General features: G+C 28.0%; 1 protein-coding gene across 2 annotated transcripts in view; it reads left to right on the top strand.

The window, feature by feature from the left end:
- Positions 1-19,969, top strand: part of LOC107161327 (uncharacterized) — a 36,544-nt gene that overhangs the window by 13,333 nt on the left and 3,242 nt on the right. The window contains exons 3-7 of one of the 2 annotated variants that reach the window (XM_089226167.1): positions 10,920-11,128; positions 16,671-16,774; positions 17,802-17,907; positions 18,017-18,343; positions 19,115-19,317. In XM_089226167.1, the coding sequence (XP_089082293.1) occupies positions 10,920-11,128; positions 16,671-16,774; positions 17,802-17,907; positions 18,017-18,343; positions 19,115-19,317 (949 nt within the window). Of the gene's footprint in view, positions 1-10,919; positions 11,129-16,667; positions 16,775-17,801; positions 17,908-18,016; positions 18,344-19,114; positions 19,318-19,969 lie in introns of both variants that reach the window. The other variant, XM_089226165.1, reaches the window with a different exon arrangement.

Genomic DNA, 19,969 nt, shown 5'->3' with positions numbered 1-19,969 from the left:
ATTGACGTAACGCTTCATTTTCAAATTAGTTTTTAGAAAATGATTTATTTAATTTTGAGAATTTGTTGGTCCATATTTAACATAATTATTTGTACTGAATAGTGACAAGATCAAATACCATATAGATATTAAATGAATACGTAATATGCAAGTGAATACGTTGGGGAATATTATAAAATTGAAATGATAAGGGGTAAATAAACTTCTTGTTTTTAGTTTTGATTTATTAGATAGAGTTAGTGACAACCGTTGCATTTTAAAAGGAAACATACAATTCCCATAAATAGTGACAATTCTGTAGCGTGTTGTAGGTTTTAGAATTGTGCGTTCCAGTACAAATCAACTGAGATTTTCGCTACACGACGATTTCTTTACTTAACTCTTTTCATTGCCGATGTCAAGAAGTTGTCAACCCGGATATGGTTTTTATTAATCAATTCTTTATTATTATTATTTTTTTTTTTTCATAGACTTGTATACGAAAAAAAAAATATAAAGAATGAAAAAAACTCTTCCGACTAAACGTATAGCAAAAAAAAAAAAAAAAAACAAAGCGACCGTTGACGCGATGATATAGCAACACGGCAATAATAATATTATAGTAACGGAACACGGAGGCAGATCATTGACCCACGATGTAGGTACTTGGCGCGGTCGGTCACTGTCCTCCACTCCTAAAAATATGATTTTTCACCGATTAACCGAACAACTTTCACCTTATCCCATAATAACTAAAGTTAACTTAATGTATAAAAAGTTCTAACTTTGTTTTAGATAATATGTAAATTATTTAGTTTTCTAATACATTATCAAAAAGCAAAAACTTTTGGATATTTGTTTTAAATTTTAACATAAAATATGATGTTTACCTTTTATATGTACCTATACGTTATTATTAATGTTAATAATATGAATGTAATCATGTCAAAATTATAAAAAAGATACAAAGCCAACGCTCCTTATTGTTAAATGTTCTTCAATCAGCATTTTAATAAATATGATTGATATGTCATGAAAGAAAAAGTTGAACTATTTTGTAAATTAAACGATTTAGGGCCATTCTTACAATGCTCGGTTAGTGCCTGATAACACTAACCGGAAGAATTTATCATGAGTTAACCGATAGAATTCTACCGGTTAGTCTTAACCGACACTTAACCGGACATTGTAAGAACGGCCTTAAATAGAATTTATTGTTTAAAAATATATAAGTACTAAGGTTAAAATAGACATTATAATATTCCATGAAGGTGGTAAAAAAATAAATATTTTTTATAAAATGATAGACATAAAATAAAATATAAACTATACTATTTATAGTAGCTAAATCATAAAATGTATGTTGGTTATACAACTGTTGAAAACGTATCACTAGCTAGTATGTTACACTTCCGATAAAAATTTAATGAATTGTCCATTGTTGTTTTCACAAAAGTTTATTGTAGACTAATTTGTTCTATTGAATTTTGAAAACATTAAACTGATTCATTATTTATCACTAAATTAATTCAATACTTAAAAGTTACATTTTTAAAAACGAATGATACTATGATACTAATTATACAATGTAGGTGTTAGTTCATCGTTTTTATGTTTGACATATTACATTTTTATTATTTAATAATAAAAATAATCCCAAAAAAAAATAATCAAGACATCGTATTCATTTTAGATTTGTAATTTATAGCACAATATATACAGGATATTTTGTAAAAAAAACTGTTGCATTTTACATTTTAAGTAAAATTTAAGGACGGAGAAACTAAAATAATAAAAAATTATGTTTTAATTATGAATATAATTCCTTAAAAAAATAGTTTCAAGTTATTCAAAAAAGCATGGCCTTTTTTTTAAACTATTTATCACTGCAAATATTAATTGCTAAAATTAAAGGATAGGATATGAAACTGTAATATATAATATGAACCAATCAAACAAAAGCTTTTGGTAGAAACAACTCATAATTTTCAATCTATAATAAACATTTAACCTTGGCTCTTTTTATCACTACAATAGCATGGGGGTAAATTGGTGAAATTTAATCATTATACAATTTAATTATAAGCTTGGAATTGCGTGGGTTAACGTCCTAACCAAATATAATTGCTATGCTATTCTAAACCGTCCCTCTACTGTATAATGTGTCTACGATGTTGTTTTTCCTCCTTCTGCAGTAATAATCGTGTAATCATGGTTTGGTTTGTAATTATCGGCCACATTTAATGGATTTTAGGATTGCTGGTGTTTTTTTTTCTATTTTAGTTTTCGGTGATAATATGGGTGTGCCTAAAAAGATTAACGGCCGATCGCAGTGTGCGTTGACCCCGTCGACGGCCAAATCCAATACGCTATATAAACTCCACGACCCGTGAAGGGAAACCTGTTGAAATGCGCGAACGACTATAAGTATTAAATTTATGGAACCCAAACGACGATACCACACACCTCTTATAATGTGTATTGTCGTTGTGTCTGCAAGTCGTTCAACGTGATGTATGTCACCAAAATTGTCATTCCATTCCATATGTATTATTTTGTATGGCCGTAATTAAAAGGAGACATTTTTACGACAGTGTTCGGAAATTAAAATACTCATGATAATATTATAATATGCTATCACATATCATATATTTAATAAGTTTCATTAAAATAATTAAAATTATAATTAAATTACTAGCACATAAATTATAAGTTATACATATTTTTTGTTGCGTTTTGCTTTTGAACAAAAACTTTACCTCAATTTTCAACAAAGATGATAAATGATTTCCGGTAGACAATTTGCAATCGTCTTTTCTTGAAGAAAAGATCAATTTCTATTAGTAGGTACTTTTCTTAATAATTGAGAAAAACTAACGAAAATCAGCAGGATACTGAAAGAGTTACGTACTTAACAACAGTTATCGATTTTATTTTACTGAATCTTTTTATATTAATATTTTCTAGACATAAAATAACTCAATATTTTATTTTTTGACTTTTTCAGTCATTTTAAATTGTTTACCCTTTTCAGGTTTTTTCTGATTATTTTATAACATTAATTATTTTATTCGTTCAAAAAGCTAGAAAATTGAATATAAGCTGTTAATCATAAGTGGCTTAACATAAATTAAACTTTTTACGCGTTTTCATTTCAAACGAAAAGTAAGGGTATATTTTCTTTGACTATTTCAGTTGTTTTCTTATAATATTCAAAAAATATTAGTTATATAGAAGCTTAGAACTTTTCAACATATATTGCATCGATAATCGAACAATTGCACATTATATAGCAAACGGAATAAGTTTTGCTCAAAACACGTAGTGAATGAGTGAGGATTGTTATACTTTATGAACTTGTGTATTGTTTAGCTAAGTTGTGATTTATCTTCGTATAGGTAATGCGATATTATACCAATAGAATAATACTTTAACAGTATTTTGACATTTTTTAAATAATGCATTGCGTTTAGTGTGTACTGACGTACTGTGCAGTGTATAGTACCTATTTAGTTTATGTTTATAGTATATGCCTATGTAATAACTTCTATGTAAATTGGTGACATGGTGTATCCATAGAATAGATTAAATAGTGTTACTGTTTGATAATATACACTATAGACACTACCTAAATTATAATAATATATTTTTTTAACTTTTTTTTTGTTAAATTTTTGGAATATTGCCTAGAAATAACGTTTCAGTAAAAGCAATTCGTTTTAATATATTACAAAAAAAAAAAAAAAACCCTTACCTATAAAATACTAACTATTTCCAATAGTATGATAATTACTACCGTTCGAACTAATGACGCAAATAATAATAGTAATTGAGTTTCGGAAACGGCATGCCTAAGGGATAGTTCTGCAATTTTCTGTTGACGAACAAATTAATACGTTTACGAGCAGTAGGCGACGCGAGCATTGCCGTCGTACGGTAATATAATTTGGCAAGGACCGACGTGACCGCCGATGGTTCACCGACCTCGGTACGCTAACGGCGCGTCGGCAATAATAATAATAATAATAATATGTTGGTCGTTCTCTCCCGCGTTCTGAAACTGGCAATACGGCAGAGCGCACTTAATATTATAACATAATATTCAATAAAATATGCTATGCATAAATATAAATATAACGCAATGCAATCCACTTGAAATTTGTAATCGAAAAAAAAATTATTTTGCGGCCATTCGGCGTGATAGTGTCGTCCCTATTCCGCGGTGAGCGCTGCAAAAGCGCAATCGACAGAGGCGTGCGCCATTTGTAGGTACCTATATTATGTTTTCGACGGCACGTGTACACACACACACAAACATACGTACTCATACTAAAAGTTCGGGTAGTTCAGCGGGATGTATCCGGCCCTTTTCTGTCCACCTACTCCCCTCCCATCAACTCAAACATTCGCAATCCCAGTGACCGCCTCCGATCGACTGTAGCTATATACAGGGTGTTTACTAAGCAAAATCAGTTTAATTTTATCTTTTCGTTATATTTTAATACTTTAAATTATTACTTAATAAAATTTTTTGACTGTGGCTTTAATGGTATAATATAGCAATATCTTAAAATACTTTTAGAATATTTATGCCATTTTTTAAGGAGTATCTTGTGATGAAAGTAGCTTCCCGTTTTTCAAAGTATATTTGAATCCAATCCGTTTTTACTGTAAATTGTTTAACATTTGGGTACAAATAAAATTTTAACTCAAGTATTAATAAAACGAGAATTTTCTAAGTTATTACACTTTATGTATAAGGTACGTGGCAAAAAGTTTAGAAGATTGGGAAGCACAACAATTTTAAAATGTTATTAATCACTCATTAATTCACCTAATTAGCATTTTATAACTTATAAAAGTATCCTGTTTCTAATAATACATATATTTTAAATTAATATTTATGTTTAACTATATACCATAACATCAATAATCTTAACCTATTAATTTTTATCACGGAGTGTAGACTGCTATTATTAATATACATAATATAATATAAAATTTATAATAGCTTAGAAACTATTGTTTTGAATTCTGATATATAATATATATATTTATTATATTATAATATACATAAAAAAATTATTGACTTGCAGGTGATTTACTTTAAAATAGTGTGGTTATTCTTTGAAAAAAATAAGTACTTCCACAAGACATTTTTATATGACAATGATGTAGCTGAAAAATATTTTTAAATAATATGGTTTGAAGGTACATACAAAATTCGAATTTTAATAAATTCATTATTATAACAAAAGATGAGCACCATACGACCATTATACTTAACGAATCGCCCTGTATACGAGTTGGTATAAAAAAAAGTTGATATACTTAACATCGAGTAAAGTAACTCTACCCTCTACTGTATATATGTATAAGTAAGCTATGCAGATGTTTTTTATTTTAACACTCAACCGGTTATGTCGTCAATATTTTTCATACTTGCATTTTTCCTTTCAAGTATCTTCTTTGTTATACGATACTCGTATATATATTTTATTTTTGGCGAACGGGTTTATCGGTTTCTTTTTGGACCACGTGGATGTTGAATATTAGGATAAGGAGGAGGAGGAGCAGCAACAGCAAAAACAGTATAGAAGGCGGCTGCTAGTCTCAAATCACAAAAGAATCGTTGAACCATGCTGAGGTGACAACGCGGGCTGGCTGAGATTGAGAAATCCACGCAGTGTCCCTAGTTTAATTTTTTTTTTTGTTTATTCACACCAGACATTTTTTCTCTACGCTGCATTTCGAGCCGACACCGATTATTAGTGCGTTTCCACGGCGAGCTATGTAATATACTAATATGTGCTATCACGCGGAAGTCGTTCGACGGAATTTCAAATAAAACAATTTTTTACTTATACATAGATGTATAACAAATTACGTATTTCATTATGTATAGAATATTATATTGTTGCTACGTTTGTTTTCTTTTCCGTTTATATTTTGCGTAGGCATATACTATATACATCCCATACCTATATCGCGTCCAATCCACTCGAAATAATAACGAGTTTGCGTTCATTCTTCAGTCTATTTATTTTAGTACCCAACACTCAACAGACATCTGGAATTCTCAAACGAGTGAGTGTATTTGATTACTTTACGAGCACTCAATTTTTAACATATAGTTGGCGCATTTTTTATAAACTATATAATGTTGTGTATACAATATTTATAACGTATTTCACCAACATTATAATATATTATATTGACAATTTTCAATTCATTTTTTTCCGCTTGAGTGAATATGTTTCATACATTTTAAATGCAATTTATTTTTACCAAAACAAAAAAATAACAAAACATATTCAATTTACAAAATTTACAAAATTTACTGCAAATATATAAACATTATTATTTAAATAATTACATTTTTTGTAAGATCGCTATATTATCCTATAATATATTTTTTGAATTGGTAAATTTCGATTACCTATATGTATTTGCTAATAAGTTATAATATTTCAAATATTTGTTAATGTAACCTCTACGTTATAGAAATGTAAAAAATCTATGTAGGTTAATATTTTAAACTTAATGTGTGTTATCGAGTTTTCAAAAATATGATACTCAGGTATCATAAACATTTTAAGCTTAAAGTTCATGAAAATAACAAAAAATGTCAGTAATACTATATTTTGTCATTTTCACATATCTCTATAATACCAGGCAGGACGCAGGTATATGAGTAATTTAATTGAAGTATTCATTATATACTATACTATAGAATATGGATAGTATTACTTTCAACTCGTATGTAATTTAATATTTTATTATTATACGCTTGCAAATTAATTGAAATACCTTACTTATATTTTACCGTGTCCTTATGTTACTTTATTATTTCTAAGTGCGATGTATTTTTAAACAACTATAAAAGTATATAGCAGTATTATAACAATAATTAAAACATTGAATATCAGAGCCATTATTTATTAGTTGTATTAAGTATTATGCTGTGATAAAATATAATAACATACCTAAATATAACTCCACCATAGAACTAGTTAGACCTAAAGTAGTTAGTACCCAACTCTAGTTAAATAAATTGGTTATATTCCATAAAGATTATTGATTAATATCCAAATAGTTCTATTAAATTGTTTAGTTTGAAGAAATAATGACAATTGAGTAATTTATTATGCAGGTACATATCATGTCCGTGGACGCCGAAGAAAAATGTTGTGCAATATTGAATGTCATGTGTATTCTTTTAAATGTGTAGAGAATACTGACTGTATACATCGACTGTACATAGGTATTTACGTGAGGTCATCGACGGGCAAAGAGGATCGACCTTTCATCACTTTATTTTTTATACTTTATTTCTTCGTTTTTTCCTATTCAGCACACCTCTGTCTTTATGTAGTGTTTTTCTGGGTTTATTCTCTGTTTTTGTATACGTATTACATATTTATAGCTATTACTTATTTCTATTCCAAGATGACTTGAAGTGGTGTGTAATGTAGCCGAAAAACACGCGCTCATTCAATCGTTACAACGATGAAGAACATAACGGACACACAACCGTTAGAGCAGACCTATGCGTACTGTTCTGCATTGTGCCTGCACAATACTCGTTCGTATTACATTCGTTCATTTCTTATATAGATAGGTATATATACCTACTTCCCAATGACTCAACCGACGTTTCCAAAGTAGTAAAATAAAATAAGTATAGAACTATTTATACTACTAACTTATTAATTTAATTTAATAAAATTATATTTATATAGTTAAAAGGGAAAGCGATCATTGGACGATTTCTTCCCTCACCCTTTTTTCGTGTATTAATAAATTGCTTGAAGCATATATTCTTATTAAGCCCTTAGGCTTGATTGTATATTCTTTATAAAAAAAAATATACAAAATCAAAGATTAAAACAATACTATCCCGAAAAACAAAATATAAAAATCATAAATTATTAATTTATTAATATGTCCCATACAAATGTTACAACTAATATAATCGTCGTTTTTTTGTCTATAAAATTAATTCAATGATCCTAATATTATACTGTTATATTACTATGTAGGTATTATTTCAGAATGCAGATATCATATTTAACAGAAAAATTAAAAAGATAGTGATATAATTGAAGAATGGCGAATCGGGATCGAATACATAATATTATATTGTTACAAGATCATAGCTCACAAGTGCAGCGTTGCAAATCATTAAAAAAAATAGTATAAGACACCAATACAAAAAGTATAATACGCATTGATTATACATATGTGTACGATACGTCACGTATGTTTTATCAATGTTATAAGATTATAATAGGTACCTATCCACTATTGGCATGAATAATTATATTTTATATAGGTATTGATAAAACTATAATCATCGTAAAATGTGAATAATTGTAAATTGCGCTTAATGTCATGTAGATTCTATATTCGCACACAACATGATATGATACTATAATTTAATGTTTTATAAAATTATGTACCGTTACGGCCCTGCAGTGATGGTACTTTAACAAGGTGCGGTCGAGACTCATATACTTAGTGAAAAATAATATGATATTTTAATCTTAATATTATATTATTCTTGATACAAACTATGAGTTTAAACACCTTAATCAATACAAATGACCAGCTATACACATATTCACGACGATTCATGCCTATAAAATATTAAACGTAACCAATTAATGTGTAATTATAAGTTAAACAAAATATTATTTTTATTTAAGACTATTTTAGTACCCATCATATAAATAATTAGCTATGAATAATTGTTCTGGTGTCATAACATTTTATAGATATAGTAGTTGACAGAGCTATAGTAAAAGTCAGGCGGTCATCGCAATAGGGTCGCTAAACTTGGACAAATTTCTTAAGCCAAAAATATTGGTCTATTTTTATTTATTTTTTTTTAGACTCTAAAAAGTATTTTAGTTTTTAATTTGATCGCACTTTAGATGTCTCTCATAATTAACAAATTTCTGAAATTATTCGATTTAGTGTACCTACCTACTTATAATTATTGTGATTTATATATTATATTTGTAGAAATGCATTATATTTTACGCGTGACATGATAAAAAATATTGTATAGGTAGTTACACTATATATGTACTGAAAAATACTAGAAATCGACAAAACAATATTATTAACGAATAACGATATAGAACTTCACTTTTGACAACTTTCAAGTTATATATATATATATAAATAATATAAAATGGTGAGCTTCATATGATAATATATCGCCTCGTAATTTTCATACGAACGGTACATAAAAAAATCTCTGAAAACTGCAGATACACAAAATAGTGTGGCACATAATACAATAATATTATGTACCTATAGTATCTAATACAGTTTATGTATTAAACATGTATGATATGTGACATAAATCGTTATTAGTTAGAATATTTCATTTTTTACCACCATCACCAATGCACATAGTAATAACAACGATGCACCGCACTACGATACATATCTACTTACACTTTCAATGAATGTGCATTATTGCGGTGATTCGAACAATTCCGCATTGCATAAACACTCCATCATACGCGCGCAATGTGTATGAGAGGCAATAACCTTCAGCATTCCATGTTCCCCTGTTTCCCGTTCACCTCACAAGTCGTTAACATATAATATAACAGTAAAGATAAAAAAACACCGTTTTTTTCCATATCAATTTAGTTTGACTACCGCTGCCACGCGTTTGTCTATCGCAATCGCTGTAGTCAATTATAAAGACATCAAAAACTATGACCGTACCGTGACTTGGGTACTTGGCGTAATAACAAAATTTTCGGTCAATAATTAAAAAACATTCGACTTTTAGTCATGAATAATAATATATAAGTACTCAAGTATACCTCTGCATTTCATCTGCGTAACATGATTTGTTCGAAGGTGGAATACCTAATATACAACAAAAATACAATTGATAATAATAGGTATTGATGAGGTTTTTAAATACTGCAATATATTTATAAACATATAACTATTTCCTTATTAATCTAAATATTAATAATAAAACAACTGATATCATATATATCTATCATAATACATATATTATTTCTTACTATTTTATCATATCATACAGTGTTTAGTAAATACCTTCACGATTATTATAAAGTTCAGTGACACAGTAATTGGCATAATCTTAAATTTCGTAAGTGTCGTTTATTGTATTTCAATATAATCCTTATACTTTTTGAATGATTATATTAATTTATTTTATCGGGCAATAAAATATCAATGGTTTATTAGCAATTCTACTTAAAATTTATGTTAAGTACCCTCTTGCAGTTTATTATCATTTATAAATAATTCTGACATAAATAGTATTCTATCATTTATAACGTACCTATCTACCTATTTAAGTGCATAACATATATAATTTGATATACCTATGCGATATCTTAGATATTGTACTATATAGGATTTAAAAAACCTATCTAAAGTTTTCAATTATTATTAAACATTGACTTTAAGTAAAAACTAGCTTGATGTTAGTAGGTACTTAATATGGTATTGGTTTACAGTAAGACATAAAGGAACGACAATATAATTAGTATTTACTATTATGTCGTATAGTGCGTATACCAATTATTATTTATTAGCATTTAACTTTTTAAACTTTATTTGATATAATTACTTAAGTAAACTAATCCGTGGTTCTTAGACTGTTGAACCTTAAAAAGGATATGCGAAACTTTTTCAGGCAACAATTATTGACTTTAGCGCTCTGAAAATGTTTTTTGTAATAATATTATAGTAGCTTAATAACTGAAAATCAAAAAAAAAAAATTTTAAAGAATATTAATAGTCAACACAAATAATATATAACTAAATATAAATATTACACTTTACTTATATATTTAAAAAAATCATCATATAATTTTAATTATTAAGTAATTTTTTTCAGACATTTATTAAAATAAAATTTTTAATTTTGATCACAGTAACAAAAATGACACTATGACTGAGGGTGCCGAAGGTTGCAGCGACGATCCGCTGGCTTCATTACAGTTTGACGTCGCTTCCGGTGGCCCGTCGTCAGAAAGCCAACAGCTCGAGAGTCAGGCGGAAGTGTCCACATTGTGTATACCGTCGGCGGACAATGATATCGACAAAATAATCGCTGGTGAATGGCATGGAGGAGAATGCAAAAGTATGTTTGCGGTTTGAGAAATACCTTAAATTTAAAAATAATATATATTTTGGAACATCTATTTAACGTATATTACACTCATTATTCAAAAACTTTAATAGTTTTTTAAAACAAAATGTTCCTAAGAACATATATTTTTTCTATTTTTTATTTTTTATTTTTTAATGAAGACATTCAATTTTTACTTTAGATTCTGAGCATATATACCTAACTAATATAATTTATTTTATTTTTTAAATATTTAAAATTTAAACTATACAAATAAAAAGACAGTTTTTAATTATATAATATTTATTTATTGTACCTACCTATAGTTATAGAATATTGCAAATAATTTTTAAATTTTTAAAATTTTTATTAGATATAAACAATCTGTACAATATTAGCACAATAAGCTTATTTGATGAGAGCATAGACAAAACAAAACAAATCAGAAAAAAAATGAAATAAAAATAAGACATGAAACGTATGATTAAGCAGCCACCCATTAATGACTCTTGGCTATTGATTAATTATTATAATTACATATAGAGACGTTAGTCATTTAAATTTTGTAAAAGGTCACGGCACCATTTCCTTTTTAATCTGCGGTTAGGATTTCCTGGGAGTGTAAGGATGGAAAGATCTTTTATGAGAGGGTTTGAATGGGTTTGAAGTCGTTTGTGAAAACGTGTGTAAAAAATGTGTGCTTCCTCTTCAATTGTTCTCATATGAAGATCATTATGAAGAATTTGTTATAGATATAAGGCGGGGCATTAGATAGTCGTCGGATTGATATATTTTGGTATGTGTTTGGATTCGATTAGTGTTGGATTTTTTTGCAGCACCCCACAGGTGGAGTCCATACGTCCAGATTGGTTTAAGTAGAGTTTTTTAGATTAATAGTTTGGTGTTAAGGGTGGAGCACTTTTTCTAATTAAGAGAGATCTGAGCATGCGCATGCGATTATTTAAAGTTATTTGTTTGGTTTGTAGGTGTTTATTCTATGTCGGTCTTTTATCAAGGATCAATCCTAGATATTTTCCAGTATCGGAAGTGGGAATTTGTACATTTTTAAGGGTTACGTTTAGACATATCCCTTGTTTGAGTGTGAACATTGTGTGTATGGATTTATTTTGATTGATTTTGACTCGCCATTTTTGGTACCATTCGGATAAGTGATTTAGATGTACTTGTAAGTTTGATGAGGCAGTTAGAGGATTCTTATTGATAATAAAATTACTTTGTCGTCGACATAATTGGCTACAATAGTTTGTTGCGTGGTGGATTGGTCAGCTACGTAGACGTTGAAGAGAAAAAGGGAAAGTATACCACCTTATGGTACACCCGCTTTAATTGGTGTGATTCCTAAAATCGATGAGTTGTATTGGACTTAAAAATGTCTATCAGCCAAATAAGATTTAATTAATAAGTATAATGAAGAGGGAAGACATTTTTTAAGTTTAAATTGCAAACCTTTATGCCACACTCGGTCGAACGCTTGTGCTACATCTAGAAAAACACAAGAGCAATATAGCTTTTTTTCCAGGGATGTAGAAGAAAATAATTTAACGTCTAATAGTTTTGTTTCCTATTTTATCTGTTTTTAAAGTTCTGTTATGAAGAGTGGCTATACCAAATACAATATGAAGGTGGCTGATCTTACCATGATGTGTGTGTTTTATTTTTTGTGTCTGTCATCACGTTTTGAGGAAGTAAAGAAGCTTCGATTTTCGACTGTAGTACTTTATTGTTAGATCAGAAAGTGAATCTAGTTGGTACTTAGGGGTGTCAAAAATAAAAATTCTAAATATTTTGTTAAATAATCGGAATAAACAAACTGAAAATTAAGGAAAAACGGTAAATTTAAAAATTTTTTACTCAAGTTGAACTATTTATAGGCATTTGCAATTTTCGATCATAATTAGTTTTTTTAAAATTTTTATCGATATTTATAGAAAAAAAAACAAAAAAAGTTGAAAAATTAAAATATCAGTAAACAGCTCAAAACAAATCTAAATATTTTGAAAATGTTATCAAATATATAAAATGCCTATATAAACATTGAGTGAAAATTTTAAGTATTTGCGGTCATTTTTTTTAGAGTTACACCAAAATAAGAAAATCGCCAAATGAGAAATCTAGTGAAAATCCAATGTTGTAAAAATTTGAATTTCAAACGCTTATAAAAACTTAATTTGATTATTGTTATTTTATGATAAAGGTTGACGAACTTATAAGAAATCTTGTATTAAATTTTAAATCTTAGATTGAAAAAGAAAATTTTTTATGAATTTCTAGCTTAAGATAATTTGGGAATTTGTGTGATTTTTACGTATTTTGTCAAAATTTAAATTTAAATGCTTGTAAAAAAAAAATGTGACTATGCATTTCTTTTATTTTTAAACTGCTATTGTAAAAATATTTTAGGACCCTTGTATTAAATTTTCAAATCTTAGATATAAAAGGAAAATTTTTATGAATTTCTAGGATAAAATAATTTACGAATTTTCATGACTTTTACGTATGTTTTCAAAATTTAAATTTAAATGCTTGTAAAAAAAAAATGTGACTATGCATTTCTTTTATTTTTCAACTGCTATTGTAAAAATATTTTAGGAGCCTTGTATTAAATTCTCAAATATTAGAATTGAAAAGAAAAACTTTTATGAATTTCTATCTAAGATAATTTGAACATTGCCGTAACTTTTATGTATTTAGTCAAAATTTGAACTTTAAATGCTTATAAAAAAATTTGTCACTATGTATTCTTATAATTTTATTAATTACTATAAGAATAACTTATGAGGAACTTTGTATTAAATTGCCAAGTATTTTGATTGGGCCAAAAAAATTTTATTGACACTTCAAAAAAAAAATTTTCAAAAAAATTTAAAATTTCAATTGTCTATAAATATCTCAAAAAAGTCAAAATATTTTGAAAATTAAATCATGTAAAGAAAATGCCAATCTAAGTAACTGGTAAAATTTTCAAGTATCTGAGACCTATACTTTTTGAATAATAACAAATGTTTAAATTCGTTTGGGGATAAATCGATATCGTTACGCTATTTCGTAAAAATTAAAGTATTTATAGTGATTAGTTTTTGAATTATAACCATATAGGAAAATAGATTTGGTCGAAAATTGGTTTTCCTCAAAAATTCCCGTTTTTCTGTCATTTTAGATTCTGAACGAAGTGATGAATGTATTGATTTTACAATGATGTGTGTTTTAGATTCTGAGCGGAGCGATGAATGTATTGATTTTACCATGTTGTGTGTTTTATTTATTTTTTTTTTTGTATCTGTCATCGCGTTTTGGGGCAGTAAAAATGCTTCGATTTTTGACTTCGGTACCTAGTTCGATCAGAAAGTGAATCTAGTTGGTACTTTGGGGGTCAAAAGTTTTTATTATTATTATTATTCAAAATTCTTAATATTTTTCTAAATAATCGAGAAAAACAAACTAAAAATTAAGGGAAAAACGGTAAATTTACGCACACTAATTTTTCGACAAAATCGATTTTGGTTTTTGATGTAATTTTAAATCAAATCACCATAGATACATGAAATTTTCACCGAACGTTTATATAAGTATATTCTATCCACCATGCAATTTTCAAAAAATATCGACTTAAGTTGAACTATTCATAGGCATTTGAAATTTTCGATCAATATTAGTTTTTTTTAAATTAATATCGATAAAAATTTATTTGTTAGACAGAAAAGCTTGAAAATTTAATACAAGGCTCTTAACATATTGTTACAATAGCAGTTGAAAAATAAAATAAATTCATAGTCACAATTTTGTTTTATAAGCATTCAAAGTTTGAATTTTGACAAAATACGTAAAAATCACGAAAATTTGCAAATTATTTTAAACTAGAAATCCATAAAAAATTTTCAAATATTTTAATAAGTAATAATAATCTATAATAAATTATATCCTAGACAGAATCGTTTTTCGTATACAATGATATAATATTATTGGATTCAAATTTCATTCCATCCATTACAGTAACCGACTTGTAACCTACTGTACAACAGAGTGACATCCACGACTTACCCGCTTTTCTTATTTTAACTTTAATTGATTATTATTATTTTGAATAAAATTTTCTGTTTGGTAATATTAAATAAAAATTTAAGTTGTCATTCAAAAGATTATTTGAATTATAATATATTTTATTTATAGAAATGTTATTGTATAATGACTTAAAATTATGTGAACAAAACATTTTCAAAACCTCTTTTCTGAAATAAATGAGTATCTATTTCAATATATGTTAAATCTTTAACGAATTGGGTTGATTCATATATACACCTGTATATCAACATTATACGTGACATATCCCCTAAATAAAATTAAATCATATATTCTGTAATCATTACACTGACATTTTTTTGCAGAGGCAAAAATTGTGTATACTTTTTCTACACAAAACTTCATAACAGGTGTTACCTAATAATAGGTGACTCAACCTTTTGTAATTAGCGGGCCAATTTAAACATTTACAAATAGCATGGGGGCTGCCAAAAGAAAAAAATATTTTTATTTTTATTTGTATTTTATTTTATAACAAACATATCATAATATAATTTAATTCACAAGTTATGATATTGTAGAAATTAGAGTACATACTGACAGATTAGGACTGACACCGAGCCATCTCCTATACTGTTTTAGTATTTTTTTTTTAATTCAACACACTTATAAAACACTAAAATTATGATATAAATGCCTTCTAAGGAGGGCTAAAAAAAAGGCTTGGATGGTTTTGGGTTGGGCCCCTAAACTAAGTCATAGATTGACAATACCGTGCATTATCCATACGTATTTGGTGAAAGAGTTGCAAATGTCTATCTATATATCATATACAATATATATGCAAATTATATGCAATCACCGATATTAAGCTATCAAACATCTGTTGACCATTGAGATGTTCCCTCATTTGCTAGTCATAATAATTTACTCTAAAAATCGATATTAAGAGTTGGTTGATTTTAATTTTGAAACCAAATTTTAACCAATCAGATTTTTAAAAGGTATTGTGAAAATTAGTTTTCGATTAATAATTTAACTTCGAATTTTGAGCGTGGTGGTATATACCAGGCTTAACAATCTTCTAGATAATCTAGTTATTAATTATTCAACTCAAATTTGCAAATATATCAATATAATCATAGATTTTAAATTAATTTTATAATTATATTTAAATTAAATGTGTGAATTAAAAATAATAATAAAACGAATTTCACAACATCGTCGTATCACCGCACAATTATTAATTTTTTATTGCACACTCAATATTTCGTATCACACAATTAGAAAAAGCTTCTCGTTATAGTTATACGTTTTTTATTTAAGTACTGTACTACCGTCTATAATTTTATGAATTGATGTACACTTTAATGAATTACAAAATACTAAATACCATTTGTGATTAGATCTTCCTGCTTTTAAAATATATCCTTCCAGCTGCCATGGCAATATATATTACACTCGTACACAAACTAGAATGTTTAATAATATTGTTTTTTGTATTTGTTAAAAGCAGGTTGTTGCAGCAGGTGTGCGTTCAGAGAATGGAGGCTGGTTGGTGATAAGTTGCAATTATTTTGTTTCAAAGACTATGATGCGTTGATAGCAACTCGTCCAGCGGTATATAGTTATTGCTTTTTAATACTAACTATTAAATTATGTTACTATAAAATAAAAACATGTCTTATAATTTATACCATGAAGATTATTTAAAAACTATAGTAAACTTATTACTTAGGGATGTATTATATATAATAAACATAAATATTTACTAAAAGTTACTATTATTTAGTATTTTATTATCAGCAATATTGAATAAGAAAACACAGTTAAATCGCTTTAGAATAGATTTTCAAAACGATTTTACCAACAATAATAATTGTAAATCCATGAAAGTACATTTTCTTAAATTATAAGATTTGAGAATAATATATAATATAATAAATTAATAACAATAGATAAATAAGTATATACTGACATTAATACATTAAATGTTCTTTTTACCGTACTTCAATTCAAACATTGCTTTAAAATTTCTTGAAATATTGCTAATTTATAAGGGCTTAGAATTAGGAGTATTTTATACCAAACACTAGTATCTACGCATAAAGCAGGTTGGTTATTATTTTTATTTTAAAGTACCTACTTAAACAATATTTCTAAACAATAAACTATTAAACTTCATTAACTCATTGAAGTAATGAATACCTGTTTTCCATTATTACATTAATAGATGATGAGCTAAATTAATAAAAAGCTAAATAAATTATACAAAATCAACAATTATTAAATTAATAAATAATCGCTGTGTCATCAATTATAACAATTATGTCTTATTCAATGATCATGTAGATGTAAGCTTATACACCTGTAAATGACAGGTGTAAATATTTAACGATACGGAGATATACCTATACTATAATTTCAACAATAGCATATATTATATAACTTATTGTATTGATATTTTAAACATATGTTACTCATAATCGTTTTAACGCAGAAATATTGTATTACTGTATCCACAAATCACAATAAATTCTAAATATTATATAACAAAATCTATTCTAACTACACCCATAAAATTGAATATGTTAAAATAAATATTAATTACGTAGTTTGTTGTTAATACCTTTCGATCGTATTACAGATAACTAACATACAGTTTTGCTTCCGGTTCAAGTCCAGTCCGAAATGTTTAAAGCATCCCAATGTTCCAAACGCCAATTGTTTCATATTTTTCGACATCGTTTCGGGTAAGCAATATATGAACACACTCAAAAATATGTACGAGAACACAACCATCTCATCTCCTTACTGACAACTATGAATGTCAGTAATTATGACCACTTAAATCGTTTGCAGGTGATATTCACAAAAATTGGATGCAAGTGGTGCGCCGGTTGAAAGAGACGTCGGCCAACGCAACGACTGCACAGCTGCGCCGATGGTCGCGGGCTGTGGACGAGAACGGAAACACAGCTCTGATATTGGGCGCCAAACGGCTAATGAACTGCGGATTGTTTAAACGTGCATATCAGTTTGCAGTAATGATGCTGAAATTCGGTAGTGACGTCAACTGGTTGAATAACGGTGGACGCTCGTTAATTACATACACCGTCCATTACATGGATCAGGCGATAGACATCACTAGACTCTTATTGAACTGTGGAGCAACCGTATGGCTCGAAGGTGAGATGATCTAAAACGAGAACACTCCCCGCCCCCTCAACCTCAACCTAACCAATCCATAGCCAAAAACCATATAACCTATAACAGCCAACTGGTACTGGCTATATAACCTATAACCTTTGGCTAAAATGTTTAAAGAAAAACTTCTCCCCCGCCGCACACACCCTGTAGTTAAGAAATAAATAACTATAATGACATGTTTGTACCTAAATAATTACATGTATTATCACGAAAATATTATGTATCATTGAGCTATACATACAAATATTTGAAATGTTTATTTTTTTAAATTAATGTTGATCAAATGTTTGTTTTTTGGTCAAAAAGCTTGTTGGTTTAATAAAAATTACCTAACCTTCTCGTGCTTAAGGCTTGCAAATTTAATATCAGCTATAGCTAGTAGATAAAACGTCAAATTATTACGTAATTGTATCATGAAAATATCGAAAATTGATGTTGGTGTTATTGATATTAAGTTTGTAAGTGGGCCGATAAAGCACAAAAAAATCGGTGGGCCGAATTTGTTCAACCCAGTTCATGGATAGTATGAACTACTATAAACTATAAAGTATCCTAAAAAATAGATATTGACACACTGTCTCCAATAAAAATCGTTTCTCCTAAACAATATGGTTCGTTTTTAAGTTTAAATTTGACACATCCATTATTACAGTAATCTTCTCAGTGCCGAGGCACATTGAAACCTACTACACAACTAATCTAAAGTGCTGACTGGCCCGCGTTATTTTAACTTTTGTGCATTGTCGACAGATTGTAATTCGGAAGCTAGACTCCACTACGTGAAACTACTGAAAGAATACCGTACAAAAACGCAAACAACACTGCAGAGACGTTTAACCGATGATCCGGTTGAAAGCCCACTGGACAGCATTTTCACTTGGTTCCTACGTTCCGTCATGATCAGAAGGCGCATGGACGACAGTTGTCTGCGCACATTGTCATTACTTTCACAGGTTGGTTTAATATATTCTATTTAAATGTACAAAGTGGGCTCTAATTATAAACGATCCAAACCAATTTCCCCACCAAAGAAAACCTCTGGGCTTAAAAAAAAAATTATATATAAGTTGATTCAACTGTTATAAGTTATAACTTTAGGTTATAGAGCTATTTTTATACAAAAAAAAATATCAAATATTGATTTTAAATAATTTTTATACGACAGTGTTTTATTAGAACGATTGGAATTTTCAGTTTTAAAATTAAATTAATTATTTTTTAACTTCATATTAGTATTACTCGTTTCAAGGATACGCAAAATAACTAAATTAATAGTTTCTATATTATTTTAAACGTATTATATATAATACAACATTTAAACAAATTAATAAAAACCAATATAGTTATAAATATTATATTATTTATAATATGCCTTATAAAAGGTATCATTTATTGTTCGCATCGGTTGTATGTAATTATTTAAATTTAAAATTTGTAGGTATGTTTAAATTATCATTTATCACAAAATTGTGCTATATTTGAGTCACTAAGTGTACCGCAGACTAAAAAACCTGTATGCTGATTATATTATCATTATAGGATAGTGATTTACCATTTACCTAAGCGATTTTTTTTAAGCTGACAAAATAAATATCAATTTATCAG

This window comes from Diuraphis noxia, unplaced genomic scaffold (genome assembly GCF_037042655.1).
Source record: "Diuraphis noxia isolate RWA-SAM2 unplaced genomic scaffold, SU_Dnox_SAM2 contig0004, whole genome shotgun sequence".
Taxonomy (NCBI): domain Eukaryota; kingdom Metazoa; phylum Arthropoda; class Insecta; order Hemiptera; family Aphididae; genus Diuraphis; species Diuraphis noxia.
The sequence above is the reverse complement of the archived record's forward strand: the minus strand, read 5'-3'. Positions and strand labels throughout refer to the sequence as shown.